Source organism: Aythya fuligula, chromosome 2 (genome assembly GCF_009819795.1).
Source record: "Aythya fuligula isolate bAytFul2 chromosome 2, bAytFul2.pri, whole genome shotgun sequence".
Lineage (NCBI taxonomy): Eukaryota > Metazoa > Chordata > Aves > Anseriformes > Anatidae > Aythya > Aythya fuligula.
In genome coordinates this window covers 92,193,598-92,210,265 of record NC_045560.1, presented here as the reverse complement: position 1 = coordinate 92,210,265, position 16,668 = coordinate 92,193,598, and the positions used below count along the sequence as shown (strand labels likewise).

The following is a 16,668-nucleotide window of genomic DNA, read 5'->3' as shown; positions in this document are numbered from 1 at the left end:
TTTAAAAAGTATTGCATTTGCATTGTGTTTTTAGTTTATATTAAAATGCACTGAATACAGTTCAATTGTTAAAGCTTTGTGTCCAAGGAGTGCAAAGTGAATGGACATGGCGGGCTAATGGGATTCTGGATTTGGAAGTGGTGAGGAAAACAATATTGCAGTACTGAATTATGCAGCAGAAATTAAAAAGAAGGTGGATGGACAAACAGAAAATGCAGTTAAAAACTAGTTCCAACAGCTAGCAACCAGCCATTGCATCACCCAGCGCTCTTCAGTTTAGGTCTCTGGTTTTAATTAATCTGGACATCATGAAGGGCTTGCGAGGGGATGTTACCTGTCCAGGCAGCAACCTTAGCGTGTCGTTTGACAGGCGCTAGATTTTATTCATACCCAAAATGCGGCCTGAATGCGTAATTAGTGGTGAGCTAAACAGGACTTTATTTTGTACAGGAACCTAGGGGAAACACTGGTCGGTTCGTTCTGGCTGAGCAAAGCGTGCGTGCCCCTAAAAGTGCCGGGGGTTTCTGCTGTGGGCTTCGGCAGGAGGCCGTGGTGGGGCTGGATGGGGCCTGGCCGGGGAGAGTGCTTGGGGCCTTGTACCAATGGGCCTCTTCCTGCTCTTAAGCAGGTACAGAAATGAGTACTACGTTGGCAACTTTGCAGGGTAAAATGTCAGAGTGCCAAAAAACAACAAAAAAGGAGCCTGTTCTCCCTCCCTAAAGCGGAGCGGTCGAAATTAAGGTTTCCTGCCCCACAGAAAACGCTGGCGCCCTCAAAAAGTGGGCCCGGGCACCTAACCCAGCTATATTTTATTATGTCTCGTGGTCTTGCAGTCCTCTCAACCCAAGAGGCTTCCTCAGCCCACAGCGGGCAGCGCCTGGCCCCTGCTCGCGGGCGGCCCCGGGGCGGCGCGGGGCTGTTGGAACTAGTTGCTGCCGGGCGCCTGGGTGTTAGTGGTGATGGCAGACGGACCGAGCTGGCAACAGTGGACACTAGCAGCTGAACAGAGCATGAGAGATGCCATAGTGTTTCCTTGATAGCTAGGATCTACCACAGACTCTTGGCAGAGCTGGCAGGGCTTGCACTGTGTCTCATCCCTTCAATATGGAGCAAACTTCTGGCGGTCTGATTTCTTAACCCCGCTGGTCGAAGGAATTTTGGCAGTGTAAGCGGACAAACTCCCCGTGGCCCCCGCGGCGGCCGCGGCATTTAGTGCCAGGAGTGGGACAGTTTTCATGCCAAGCAGACTGGAGACAGGAACGGCATAGTGGGTGGTTGGCAGAGTTGGTAGGGGAGGGGGGGTACTGACGGTAACGGCGGAGGCGGCCGCCAGCACGGCCATGGAGGTGGGGGTGGAGGTAGGGGTGGCAGACTGAGAGAGGTTCATGTTGAGGTCAACAGGGGTCGTGACGGAAGCGGTCTGGGTGCTGACTTTAGCCATCTCTAAGCTGCAAACGAAGAGAGGAAGAGGAACAAACAGGTTGGGAGGGTCCAGCCAGGGCGGTGGGGCCGGGAGGGAGGGAGAGAGGGAGGGAGGGAAGGAGGGGATGGAGAAGGGAGAGCCAACACGAACGGGCGGGGGTTAGATCGGTGGGCGAGTGGGAGGGAGAGGAGGGGGGGGGAGAGAGAGAGAAAAAAAGGGAAAATGAGGGTCAAAGGAGGAACATGTTATGTGTTAAAGAAGAGAAATAACAAAAGGGTTTTTCATGACTCGATGGTGAAAACATTACTGAGACTCTAAAGTTCTTGCCAAAAATAAATAGATAAATAAAAGGAGGTGGGGGGGGGGGGGGGGGGGGGAGGGAGGGGAAGGGTTGGAGAAGGGAGAGAGGAGGGGGTTGCTAGTTTACTTTACATATGGAAAAAGAAATCTAAGGAATGCGGGTAATGGCAAAAAGATGGAAAAAACGAAACTGAAAAGAAAACTTAAAAGAACTATGAAGTTTACTCCCCAGCACTGATGTGGTGAATTTTGCTTTTCAAAGTCCACGGTATTTTGGAGAGGGGGGACGCGGGGGGTTTTGGTAATTTTTTTCAATTTGTCAATTTTGTGACAGAAATGGCACCCTTCGTCATTTTGCTAGGATGAGAGGCTGTTAAGCAATGGTTTGCTGTTCCCATCTAAGGCATCCAGTTTTTGTTTTCGTTTCACAAAGTTAGTCTCATTTAATTCACTGTGAGGTCAATGTGCATTTTTCATATAAAACAAACCTGATTAGCCAGTGCGTTCACTTAGATTTGTACTTTCCCCGGACTTTTTTTTTTTTTTTTTTAATATCACAATAAAATATGTATGCAATCTAATTGTAAGGACATTAGAACAAAGGAAGACTGGAAAACACCCCGGCTTCCACAGCAGTGGTATCCCTTCCGAGCTTGCAACAGCGATTACAGATAACACGACCCATCGGCTGACAGACAAGGCATTACATCAGTACAACATACACATCATCACATGGACCCAGAGAGCACACGGTAATACAGAGTGACCCAACCTCTTAGCCCAGGGAAGTGAAGGGCTCCTTGGAGGGTGCAGGTAGCAAAACACATTGACTCTACCGTAAGTCCACCCATCGGCAGGCCAGATGAATTTGGCCCATGCACTTTGTCTTTTCTCTACATTTTCACACGTTAAAATATGCTAATTCCAAGGGCACTTTGTTTTGTTGTATTCAGATAGCAATGTTTACCTACTTAAATCCCTTATTTTGACACGTGTTTGCTGCATCGTGTGCGCAGTGCTTTGGGTCAGCAAGCAGTCTGGTAAATGCCACTTTCAGCAGTGTGCATTTTGCACGTGGGCAGCTGGGGAGGTATCACAGCCTGGCTTGTAAATGGGGCTGTGGGTTAGCAAATCTTCACCAGCTACACTTATACCTGCATTAACTCTGAGTTTGTTTGTTTTCTTTTTTTTTTTTTTTTTCAGAAAAGGAACTACTAACTTGTCAAGCTCCTGTTCTTTTTTCTGGAGGTGAGCAAGAGGGAGCATCACCCTGCAGCATCGCTCCCTGCTCCCGCAGCAACAGCAGAGGGAGCCAGCCACCTCCCAGCTGCACAGAGGACCTGCCTAGCAGGGGACTTTCCACTTATCAAGTCAAATCGGGCCTGGGAGAAGCTTTCCAGCCAAGGGGCTGTGCTGGGTCGCTTGTGTAGCTCCTGTAAGTGCTTTGGGCTGAAGGCTGACAGGGTGTGCAGGGTCAGGGAGCAGGGGTAGCCCAGCTCCTCGCAAAAGGACCGGGAGGGAGGAGTGGTTGCCCTACTCTGGGTATGGAAGAATCTTGCCTTTTCTCATCTTAGACTTGTGTGCAGCTGTGAGAAAAACAGCCCATGGCCAGCAGAAGGTAACGACCAGAAGGCCTGCCCAGTGTGTGACGGCCAGCACACAAACAATAAACGAGCACTAGAGAGGGGTGACGATGTTGGAGTAAAGATGCCCAAAGCAGTGCTGCTAAAGGTGAGCTTAGGTAATAACCTGAAGCTGGTCTGAGCTGGGGAGAGGAGAGCTCCTCTCGTCCCTTCAAAAGAAAAAGGGCTCTTGTGATTTTAGTTGCACAGGTACATACGCTAAGTTGGAAGGTGCAACATTGTCTCTGATGGGTTGGGAGGGAGGGGGGCAAATGTGTGAAATGCAGACCCGCTTGTAGAACATAAAACTTTGGTTTTCCTACTCTCGGTTCCATGATGTTTGTTTATCTGCCCCATGGATGAGCTGCTGCTTTTCTAACCTCAGAGGCAGGATCATTCTGTGCGGGGAGCACAGCATCCTTGCACTGGTACAGTGCTGCTTGCAATCTACTCGCACAGGGGGCTTGCTTACATCAGGAATCCTTGTTTCTATCACTGAAATCCTGAATCCAGCTCCAGCATACATCCATGCAGGAGCTGTATGGTGATACCTTAGCCGTTTTTAAAAACTCTGTTTGATAAAGTTGGATTTTTTCATATTTCTAACTCAATTATATTTTGGGAGGGAGGCATATGGAAAGATAATGCAGGACTTGGTGTTTCATTGACTCCAATCTTGCCTACCTTGCATTAAAATCAATTCCTGTGGATATGGCTGGAATTTTAGTCTGAGCACTGAGCGCGTTGTCCTGCACCAGCAGGGAGAATGGATCCCAGGGGCTCAGTAGTGGTGTTGGTGGCAGCCACTCACACTCCCTCCCTGGTGTACTTGCCCAGGTACAACTGAAGGGCTAATTGGCCCTGCTTCACCTTCATTACTGGCGGTAACAAATGAGGTGAAAGTACATCCCGTTGGCTTTCAGCTGTCCTGCGACAGCAGCAGTTTCCCAAATCACTTGTACATGTGACAAAACTGAGTACAGAAGCTGATGAGCAGACTTCAAACAGAATTTCACGATGCCAAATTTCCGCTGTCACGTTAAAGAAGCTAAGTTACGAATACATACAGTGGAGGCCACATCCTGCATTGCCCGACTAGCGTACAGAAGAAACAAAGCTTGAGTTTGCCTTTGTCGGTTCTGCATCTTTCATCAAAATGGAAGTGAAAAGCATCTTCAGGAAACTGCTCTTCAACAAGAAGAAAGTGCTGCTGGCTACAGGTCATTTACACTCCAAAGTCAAATATTACATAGGAAACCTAAGCTGTGGTTCATTCTTAATAAAAGCTAGAAGATGTAATTGGATAATGAAAATCCAGTTACTACAATGGACACCAGTTAAGAGACAGAAGTTTTTACAGGAAAAAAAGACATTTCTACTGCAAACAAATGGGGACAAATTCTACTAATACAGAGGTCAACCCTTGGATAATCAACACAGAACCAAAACAGTACTTTAGAAAGATTTAAATCTCTGTCTTGATATTATATCAATATCTTTATATATCTATAATTTAGAGTATGTAATCTTATATACATATTAACACCAGATTGCTACAAAATTCCTAAAACAACCTGATAAATTACTGTATAGATGGCAACTTCAGTTGGAGAATAGCCTAAGGGTACACACAGTTAGAGGAATACGTCCAGTAATCCCATGCTGCTGTGAGACATTGATTTATGCAGAAATACTGGCCCTGGAAACCAAATCTATGATAATGTCAGATTTTGGGGGGAAGAATAAAAAAGAAATGTCCACCGTACCCTGAATGCTTGTATGGCTTTTATATATTGATTTATATATGATATATTTATTCTGACATCCCAGGCTGTATCTCGGCACTGCGTTTTGCCTAGGTACTGTGCTCAGCTCTCCCCCAGCGCTGTTTTTTTCAGGCAAAGGCCTTGAAAGCGACTGCGCTTGTTCGTGCCAGGGTTAGGACCAACAGGTGCTGAAACGGGCTCCCTGCATGCGTGTCCCTCTCCAAAACCTGCCAGCAGGCACGGGGCCTCCCTCGTGCCTGGAAATCTCAGGTCCCCCTCCGGCACAGTGGCCGACTAGCGCTGTGGCTGCGGTGGCACCCAGCCCGGCAGAGAATTTCTCTTGGGAAAAGAGAAATCTGGAGCACTGCAACTTTTGTTAAATGACAAAGCCACCTTTATGTCCTATGTTGCCTTAGAACTTAATTTATTAGACATTACTTTAAGAGTCTTCATTTACAAATGAAGTCACTTTATCTGAATACAGTTTCAACATATGGTACATAGCAATATATGATGGTTTATTGTAGATGATGGTAACAAACGGCTAGCTAGAAAGTCAACAGGAAGAAAATACTTTGTGGTTTCACAGGGTATAGATAGAGCATCCATTGTATATGACTGCTGAGAAGTTCTCTTCTTTGCAAAAGTATGTTAAAAGACCTCATATATATCCCATTCCATCAAAGGGCTTGTTAAGCAGTAATAAACAGAATTGTGAGAGTTCACAGGCTAAAGTGAGTCAGAGAGGTTTGTTCACTAGAGTTTCTGTCTCTGGTGAGCAGCTCACTGCAACGCCATTAATAAGTGCATTATTTTATTTGCATGCTTTAGCTGTCTTGAAGATCTTAAATTGTTATCTTCTGAGATCCAGGTGCATGCCATATGGTGTTTGTGCAACTAAAAATGAAGGGGTCTATTCTCGTCTCGATGTGTGGGGAATCCCTGAACACCAAGAGAAGAACATATCCTTAAGGGTTAAAGGAGGGAACACATTTTTATTTGATTACAGGGCTTACCGAAGTGACTTATATTTAGAATATAAGAATATAAAGAATATAAAGCAAAAGAGCTGTAGGTTGTTTTAGGATTCTGGAAACACCTTATAGTAGGCTTCATGGTGCCACCCCTAAATAAATACACCTTTCCCTAGGAAACTACTTTCAAAATGAACTATGAAAAGTAGTATTTTTGTTTGCTGTGAGACAGAGCTGCACACCACCCCTTCCCTGCATTGCAAGACGTGCAGTCGTGCACTGCAGGGCTGTGGTGGGGAGGAGGTGGGACCACAGGAGCTTGTAGCCCTGCCACGACTACAGCTCTGCATATAGATCATATAATAGCTACTACCTTAACAGCAAACATAGTTAAACACCAAGCTTGGTTTGTATCACAGCATTTTGAAAAAGGAAAAAGGAAAAGAAAAGCAAAACAAAACAACAGCCAACCAACCAAACGAAAAAGCAATCCAATACACAGATACTCCCCATGCCCACAACATGTCGTTGCCTTGGACCACCATGTACAAGCAGCTCTGTGAGACAGCACTGTATCCACTGCGCATTTTTCTCAGCATAATTGCAAATAAAAGTGGTATCAGTGGTAGCATTTTTCTAAGTAATCATATAAAACGTGACAGAGACTTAGGCCGTCTCAGCGGCTTAGCTGAACAGCCAGTGTTTTCAGTAATCCTGGCACTGCGAAGTGGCGAAGCAGATAGTCTCACCCTGTCTCATTAGGGGATGCTTTTTACAAATTTGTGATGCCGTCTCTGAAAAAAAAATAAATCCTCTGCCTCTTTAGCAACTACATGCCAGTTTAATATCAACTCTGAGTGGCAATTTCCAGCTAGTAAATTAAATCTCTTTTGCAATCTGTTTCACTATATTTGCCATTTAGGACAGTAAAACAGGTCTGTGAAAACTATTTTCTTCTAAAGAAGTTGCTACTGTCATTTTCAATCCACCTGTATTTTAGGTGGATGCAGGTGTGAATATTCAGATTTTTTCGAGCTTTTGTCATTCAAAATGTACCTGGACTTAAGCAGATTAAGCTGCTTTCCACATAAACCAACAGTAAACACAGCTCCTACTGATACGGGCTTCACAAGTCATTAGGAATCGAAGAACTATGCAAAATGGACACTGCAAAGCAACTTTCTGGATCTACCCAGGACAGACATTTGCTGGAGAGCAGACAGAGCAATCTTGCGGAAGCGTTATCACTTACAAAGCCAACTTACCTTGCGTTAATGAGGTACTGTGCTAAGCTGATGTTTGCAGGGGATCCTGTGATTGTAACTTGTCGTTCTGCAGAGCCTTCTGTGGCATTAGCAATCTTGATCTGCGCTCCTGACATCTGCCTGATTTCATTTATCTTACTGCCTTGTCTGCCAATAATGCAGCCTATTAACTGGAGTGGGACAAAGACTGAGATTAGTGCCACAGACACAGGCAAAAATCACTTCACTGCAATTTGTAGCATCGATAAAAACACGGCTATGAAAGACTCGGTATCAAAACCAAAGATTTTTGCTGTGCTGTTGGGAAGGAGTCGCTAGCAGGGTCTGTTGGCTCAATGGCCACGTGCCTCTGAATCGAGCCTCGCTGCTGCCTGGGCAGGTATCAAGCCAGCATCAGCTTATTTAGCTGTCTCCCTTGGCAGAAAACGACAGCGTGTGATAGTGCTGATGTACACAAGGCCCAACCCAGTCTGATCCTCCAGCGAGAGCAGCAGCAAGCCAAGAACAGCAGGGGCAGGCTGCACAGACAGCACGATGCTCCTGCCCTGCTGCTCTGTGCGGCTCCAGCGTGTCCTCAACCTCACGGGGACGCTTGGTCCTCACTCTGCTGCTCCTGCACTATTAAAGCCACTGGGATTCACAGCTGCAGAGCCTCAGGGAGAAGCAGGCGTAGGAAAAGACTGATTTTTTTTTTTCTTTTCTCTACAATGTGACTGTGTTTCATAACCCTGAAAACGTTTCCTTGTTACAGAACCTTAAAAACCCACATATGTCATAAATAAAACTGAGCCTGCGTGTCCCCAGATTGCTACTTTACTGTTAAAATTGCATAGGTGTTCCCTTCAACTAATAGCTTTTTAAAGGTTGTATAAATGCTCTTGGTGGAGTCACAAGCTTTTGGAGCTGGCGTGCAAGACTTTGCAAACGTACTTAGCTCTACAAATGAACACTACAGCTTTGGCTCCCTTCAAGACAAGGGGTGGCCTTTTCTTTTCTATTAAGGCAGGATGGAGGCTAACAAGCACAGCAATGCCCAGAACCTGAAGGAAACAGAAACTCTGCCTTACAGGACTATTGACACTGGAAGGGTGCTGCCAGCTTGGCCGAAAGAAGTGCCAGGACACAGCAATGCTGCCTGCCTTTCCCTCCCACCATTCCTGACGTGTTACTGTTTCTGTTGCTGCAGTACTCGGAGCATCTTGCCAGAAACAGATTCACATAGTCCAGACATTTTAGCAAAAGATGAACAGGAAAACCACAGCCCCTTAAACCCTGCTTCACACTCAGTGACAAACAGAGTGCCAACGCAGCTAGCCAGACAGCCAAAACAGACACAGAGCACGAGAGCAGATGCGGGACGGAAAAATGGGGTTTAAGAACACACACAAGATTTCCCATCCTATTTGCATGGGAGGGCCTCCTTAACTCTTTGTCCTTATCCCAAAGACCCGTACCACTGTGTGACTGCCAGGTGCCAGTGCGGAGCCCTTTGCCTGCCCCACCAGGCTCCCAGCCATGCGAAGGCTGGGCATGAAGATACCGAGTGGTGCCAGGGATGTGACTGAGCAGGGAGCAATTCCTCTGCACCGACCAGGAAAAGGGCAAGTCCTGGGGCAGCCAGGGGACTTGCATCAGCCTTACTTGACTGCTAGCCAGAGCTGCTCACTGAGAGACACGACTGGCTTGGGATGGCCACCAGGGATGAAGACATCCTCTTCCCTCTGCCACAACCACAGCCTAATTGTTTTTGAGAGGATGGTCTTGAAGTATCCGGTCAAGAATCCACCTGCTGCTACTGACAATCCTATGAAGGAGTGACCAGGGCTTATGCTCTGTGAAGCAGCATCTTTGGTACCCAGGACGTCTTCAGACTCTAATGACTCTGATATTTTAGTAATTATGTCCTAACTGTGAACAAAAAATGTAGACTGCATGTATTCCCTTGGTCTGTCTGAAGTCGAAGGGTAGAAATATGGTAAAATTACTTGCTGTGAAACACATGCTTGTAAAAATAAAAAATAAAAAAAAAGTACAAATATGAAAAATGTGTTCAGCAGAATTTCAAGCAGTCCAGTTTTCAGGTGTTGCCACTGATCATACACATGACGTTCAAAGCAGAGGATGTGTGTGGGACTGCTGGCTCTTCAGGCACGTTGTGAGCACGCCGTAGTCACCAGCTCTGCGAAGGCACTTGCTAGGCGAAGCAGGAGGCTGCCACTTGGGCAAGCTCTGCAAGCCGTGACCTGTGGCCGCCTGACTGCAGCTGTTGCATGCAGAGTACTCTCCTTACACCACACGGTGATGCTGGGTGCTTGTCCCGCTACATGTTACTTACTTATGCTCAAATTAGTGCAGTATCTGAATATTCAGGAGCTGATGGCTTCGGGAAGAAGTTCAAGAGACTGGTTTTCCTCTATAAAGCTTTGATCAATCAGGCGGTGGACATTTGGTTTTACAGACCACCGCCTGCCCTACCTTGCTTTGAGGGGAAGCCATCTCAAACTGCATCCAAACCTCTCTCTCTCTCTAGACTGACCTTTCCATTTCCATCAGCTGCACAGCCTGTCATTCTGCAGCTGCCCATTTCTCATGATTTCCAGCAGGTTATGTGTCATCCAGTCCCACAGAAGTCCATTGCCCCAAAAGCAAGCTTTCCTGGACTGTGAATGCAGGCATCCACGTGTTTCACAGACAGCGATTTGCTGCTCTTCCAAGCTCGGTAGACAGAGGTAGCAAATGTAGAGGATGGTAAACATTTGAAATCCCATTTTCAAGGACTTTAGGCACTGCGTTATTTTTGATGCTCACCTGCTTGGTCAATATTCTGTGAGCCTTACTCTCACAGAAGAATAAATCAAGAGGAAGCCATCAAGAAAACAAGTGATAAAGCTGGTCCATGTGAGAGAGAAGCCAAGCACGCTATAAACCAAGCCTACTATGTACTATATTGTAGCACATATACTTATAAAATTATATATATGTATAATGTATAGAATGCATATAATGTACACATATATACACTACAAGCATATGTGTATATACACAAAATATGTATGCACGTATATGTGTACGTAATTTAACTCCCTCAAGGCTTGAGCAGCATGGCTCAGGTCAGATGTGTGCTCAGCTGACGTCCCCTCATGCTCGTACTGTGAGCACCAGGGAAGAACTGCTCCCTTTCTTTTCCTCCACACAATGTCTCATCTGTCTTCCCCCACCTCAGTGTCCCTCATTTCTCATCATGCCAAAAATAATAATAAAAAAATAATCAAACCCTAGTGCACAGATTCTGCTCTTCGCCCTTTTTCTAATTTTATGCTGTCCTTCACTAAAATTCTGGTAGTACCAGTGTAATCAGGATTGAATCCCACTCCTAAAGGGAGGGACAGGAAGGAGATCTATTGTGATTCCCCCTCCCTGAATTCTTGGTGCTAATAGAGCTTCTCCTGACATGCCGTGCCAGCTCAGATTCAGGTCTCTCTCATCCATACTTCTTCCCACATTATGTTAAATATAAATGCTAAATGTATGTCATGTTGCCCAATCCCCCTGCGCTAAACTCATTTACAGAGCCCAATAACGTGGCTTTCTGCTGGGTGTTTCCTATCAATTTGTTCCTCTATGTCCATCCCACCGTCCCACTGAAGTACTCTGTGCAGCACTGCGAGAGATCAGACTTCTACTTTTGGGTTTATTAACAAAGTCCAATCCTGTAGGCTTGTCACAAGAGACAGCACTGAGCTCTTTTTTTTTTTTTTTTTTTTTTTTTAATTCTGATAAAAATCAGTTTCCTTTCTTACAATGAAATTAGTGCTGGTAAAAAGGGAGGCTGACCATACTCATCCACAAGCGTGTTTTGGTGGTACCCTGCTGCCAGCCCTGACCACATCCAGTGGCTTTGGCAAAAGCCAAATTTTTGCATTACTTCACTAAGCAGGTGCTTGCCACAAAGGAAAGTCTTCAATTCCTTTACATAAAGATGTAATCTTAATGTAAAAAAAAGATTACATAAACATTCATAAACATTATATCTATACGTGTATGTCCTGGTTCTTCCCTTGCTTTCCTCTCTCACTATGCACACTGGGTTCCTACACTGATTCTTGTGCAGGGAGGCTTTTAGCTCTGGATTTTTCCTGTTTTGTTTTTCCTCAGAAATGTTAGAAATGTACTCTGCAGGGAGCAATAATCTCCTGAGGTATGATTACAGTTCTTTACAGACTTACTGCAGGGCTCTGAAAGAGATGCTTAAATACCCTGTCCCTCTTGGAAAGCAATAATAATTATAATCAACCTCACTCTTCTTGCTAGGATAATGCAAAATCTGGACTATAATGATTTCACAAGCTTTGCAAGAAGGCGTGCAGAAAACTGAGAACATACTTTCAGAAACCAGCCTTCTAATTGCTTGCTTTGTAACCCAAATGACCCTGCGGATTCGTGTGCGTTTTGACCTGCTGAGGGCCCAGCTTCAGTTCCCCTCCTGTTCTGAGCTGAGCTGGGAGAAGTTAATTTTGATGCTGAGCAGTACTTCCATTTTTGTTCCAGAAATGGTCTCACTTTGCTTCTGGTGGACAACAGACTTGTGAAATCTTTCTACTGATTCTTGAGTGTATTGAGACAGGTCTACTTGAGGAAGCAAGTGCATTTTTCTTAGATTAAGGAGAAACAAAAATCAGGCTATCTGCAAATATAAATATAGCAAAAGTGGAAAAAAAATACTTTTTGATTAAACATCCTCTTAAGCATTCCCAAATGACAGGATCTCATTAATTCTGCATTTTTGCTCTGGGGTTATTTTCCTATGACATGGAAGGCTCTCGGCAGTAAGGTGAATTTATAGAGGTCGAATCCATGGGTCCCTTGGCTTCAGTGGAAGTGCTTTGACTTCTGGTACCACCAGACCTTTTCCAGTATGTCTTGCACAGACTGTTAGATCTTGCCCTAATCATTGCTTGGGGCGGCCTTGCTTCAAGTCACAGCTGGGGTCGGGCACTGCCTTTGCATCCTCCTGAAGGGCTGGCACTGATCCTCACCCCACAGGAGATGGATGAAGTGGGGATTTGCCAGTACCAGATCTGGGTGTCCCCAGAGACCATTGGTGGAAGAGGAGGCACCATGAGGACCTCCCTGGAGCTGAGGCTGGGTTTCACGCCCAGAGCACGGGGGCACACATGTGTCCCCCTCGGCCACTTGCAGGGAAGGACTTGTGACTCCATCAGGTTCTCCTGGATGCCTTCTCCAACTTTGATGGATTTGCATTTCTGTTTACATGGAGCGTTGACCAGACTTACAGCTTTCTCTAAATGTTCATGTTTTCTGAGGGTGAAGTTGTCCTGCTACTTGCATCTGCTGTCTCCCATATATATACAAGATCTACATAATTTTTAATGAGATGATTTTTATATATGTTATTAATGATTTATTCACTTACTCTCCATAGCCATTTTTGGGAATCAGAGCACAAAATGTTATGATGTCTGGTGTCTGTGCCCAGACACAGACCAGTCAGCAGTAACATCCCTCCCGTCCCCTAAAGGGCCTGCCACTGCCATACGACATTATTACGAGACTTATGCTGTAAAACACACTTATACTGGGCAACGTAGGCAGCACCAAAAGGCCAGGCAATACCCTGGCAATGAAAGAAAGGCAAAGACATAATATGTGAACGCTTATGAAAAGGAGTTTGGTGCCACAGGCCCTCCTGCTTTTGAGGATACCTGCACCAGATAACCACCTCCATGGCACGCTATGTCCTTTGTGTGCTTCACTGCGCTGAGGGTAATTGAACAACTGCAGCAATATTTTCCCTCTTCTTCTGCGAGGAGCTACTGGACCTCACTCCACTTCACGTACTTTCTTAGTAAGATATTTTTGTAAACTATTCTCACCTTAACCCCACAGGGCTCAGCTCACTGCAGTGGCAGAGCATCCGGCCACCTCAGCGCTGCACCGTTTGCCTCCCCAGCAGTGTGCCAAAGGAATTAATGAACTTACACAACTGGCACCAACATTTTATTAACTTCTACAGCCCACAGAATCAACGGGATTGCCCGCTTCAACGGGCAAAAGTAGGGACACGTTGGGTACCGCAGAGATTTCTTGGCAATATGGGCATTGCCAACAGCCTCTTTTGGGAGGCCAGAGCAACCAAATGGCCCTGTAAGTGGTTTTAATGAAGAATAGGAGATGTTAGATAAGGACTAAAGTGATGTCTAAGTGGGACCTGGAGAAATGTCCTCTCCATTCTCTTTTTGGAGATGCCCAGAAGTTATAAGAAAACCTAGAGAGGCCAGTCTTCTGAATTCACTATGTGGAGAAGATGACTGGGCTCTTAGCACTCGGAAAACAGTTTTCTATAAAATGCATTTATCTGTTCCCCCATATGTATTTTTTTTTATTTAGCAACATGTTACTTGCAATTATCAGCATAATGTACGAAGAAAGCAGCATGACATTGTTACAATAATAACAGGAAATAAAATTTATTTTAATACGAAGCTATGCAAATTGCAAATGGCTAATAATTTCTACTTTCTGTAGACTATGCTAACCTCTGAGATCCTTATTTTCCTTCTATTTGATTTTCTTCTGTCAGATTCATACCGAGGCTTTGGCTTTTTTATGTTTATCATTATATTGGTTTTAAAAAATACGTGTAACACATGTATAGGCACGCTGCCTTCTCTGGCAACTGCAGAGTGGATTTTTGCAAACCTGATACTGTTCTCATCTGTGCTGGACTTTTGCAGGTGTTTATGCATACAAGGAGGTGACGGATTCAGGCACGTGTCCAAAACAGGACTCGGAGATGCTTGTTGGGAAAGCAAAGTCAAATTCCCAGCACATGGTTTACTGCACAACTGCTGCTGCCTCTCCCATCCAAACCACCACAGAGTAACTCCCTTGCACTGCCTGTAGTGCCTCTGCAGGCTGTGTCTAAGCCCAACCCCATTCAGGCCTTGGTTTCTAATCTTTCTAATCTTCTGTTACAAGCAACACATGGATGCATATTTGCTTTTCAGAGAATAGTGCTGAGCCAGGCCATTTCATACCTCCTAGATCAGAAATCAACTTTTTTTCCCCCCTACCGCACCACAGTATGCAAGGCCAGCTGTCTCTACCTCTCTCTGGTATGAGCCCTGAAGATCTGAAGTCAGAAGGTTAACCTTGGATTTATGTCACTGATGGCAAGAGCAAAATCTGCCTGAAAATGAGACTACAGAAACTTGCATTGTAAGGATAAATACCACGCTCTCATAAAATTCTCAGTGTACAGCAAAATGGGTTATAAAGCAGGTACTGACAAATCAACAGGACATCCTCTAAGTAACAGTAAGATTACAAAATCACTGCACTCATAAAAAAAAAAGATTAACTTTACTTCTTCTTTGTTGTTTTGTATTTTTTTTTCTTACTGTAAATCATTGCCACTGAGTTTAATAGGGCTTACACAATCTTGTAAGTCTCTCTTAAGGAATATAATTGCTATTTGTGATCCCACTCATGCTTGAAAGCTTTTTTTACTGGAGGGGAAATCTTCCATTTTCCAAGTGACTCATTTGTAATGCAAACTGAAAAATAAAACCCTGTTTTCAATGAAGGGGAATAAAATTGGAAGGCGTTTTTGCATGAGATGCAGAGCATCAACTGGGCATTTTGAGCAGCCACTTTAATATTCAGTGCTGTACTGCTTACGGAGATGGGGTCTGTCCATCACAGCTGGTGCAGAGTTGCTGAAGCAGGAATGTTTAGAGCCCCTGCTTTCAGATAAACTCTTGTATTGCACCTTGACGTAACCAAAGTCACTTTTTTTTTTGCCAGGGAGGTATGCAGCCTGGAATAAGCACAGGCTCTGGCACAGACCAGCCCGGCACCAGCGGCCGTGGTGCAGCCCCTCTGCCTTGCCCGGTGCTGAGCACGCAGTGGCTGAGCAATTTTCAGCCTGCTTTCGCCCTTCTGCTAGTGCAACCCATGAGATGGATCTTGGTTACACATCTCAGACCACATCTGCTTTCCAGTGAGAGCAGCAGGCACCCAGGCTTTAAGAAAACGGGCAAAACACCGCGGCACCTCCACTGCATCTATCAATGTTTTAATCGTCCGTGATATCCCTTCTCCAGAAATAGACTAAGGTTATTTTGGGGGACTAGTGTTTGCCAATCAGCTGAAGATGGGAGGTTCCCCCTCCGGTGGCAGAGGAGAGCGAGAAGAGAAAGCGGTACTGACTATTGGTCCACTTACATCGTTGGGAATAGTAAGTTCATGGGAACTGGTTGGAGAAGTGGCATCCAGTCCTATGTAGGGACAGAGGGAAAATGTTATGCCAGTTGTTTGCAAAAAGGGTAAGACACAAGTGATATCATAAAGAAGGAAACATACTGAAGGAGAAAAAAAAAAAAAAGAAAGAAAAGAGAGAGAAGAGCGAAGAAAAGTAGAGAAGTGCTAGTGAAACAGAAAAGAAAGCAAGAGATGCAGAACTCAGAGGGCTGGACTCATTTTAAACGAGCCTTATTTTAATTAACCTTTAACCCACCAAAACAACAAATGTCAGATGATTGCACAGGGTCACACAAATCCTCTAGAAAATGGAGAGTTTCACCTAAAAATACTCTCTGAAGTTTGCTCTAAATACATCGATTCAGAAATTAATGGGTGGCTGAAATTTGACCTGTCTACCAGGCATTGTACAATACAGAAAATGAGAGTGGAAGTCAAACAGAAAAAAATTAGCTGAACCAAATACATAGCTATGAAAAGAAAAATCAACAAATTAAAATAACAATGAGGAAATTAACCTAGCAGAATTTGGGAATTATATGTGGGATTAGTTGCTGAAGAATGTTGGGAAGGATCATTTTTGAAGGGAAGAGTACAGAATACTGTAAGCTGCATACATTTGTTTTTAAATTGGGTGGACAAAAGGAAAATGGTCAGGAGAAATGGAATTACTGCTCTACCACATAGTAACATTACAGAAACATACATCTCACGAATATAACCAGGAAAAGATTAAGGAGCAGCGTGTTAATTACAAGAATGAAAGAAAATACAAAGCTGGGAAAGGCAATTTAGTGTTACTTGTAGATATTTTATCAGATACACCATGAAGAAACAAAATTGTATTTTGGATGTCATTTCTCTTTCTCTCATTTTTATTTTTATTTATTATCATCTGTAAAGGCATGCCAAAATACTTGTTTCCAACTAGAAGAGGTGGAACAGAAATGCTTTTACAAAAAAGCAACTCACCTACATTTTACTTGAGTTTACATTCAGCTAGAACTGTGCATACTTATTTTACATTGAATATAA

General features: G+C 44.6%; 1 protein-coding gene across 4 annotated transcripts in view; it reads right to left on the bottom strand.

Moving 5' to 3' along the window:
* The window catches only part of LOC116485735 (poly(rC)-binding protein 3-like), a 132,572-nt gene continuing 115,904 nt past the window's right edge, over positions 1 to 16,668 (bottom strand). For 2 of the 4 annotated variants that reach the window (XM_032181279.1, XM_032181280.1), the window contains 3 exons: positions 15,598 to 15,650; positions 7,351 to 7,520; positions 1 to 1,448 (listed from right to left, as the gene is read on the bottom strand). In XM_032181279.1, coding sequence (XP_032037170.1) covers positions 1,100 to 1,448; positions 7,351 to 7,520; positions 15,598 to 15,650 — 572 coding nt within the window. In that variant the 3' untranslated portion in view covers positions 1 to 1,099. The other 2 variants (XM_032181282.1, XM_032181281.1) reach the window with 2 other exon arrangements.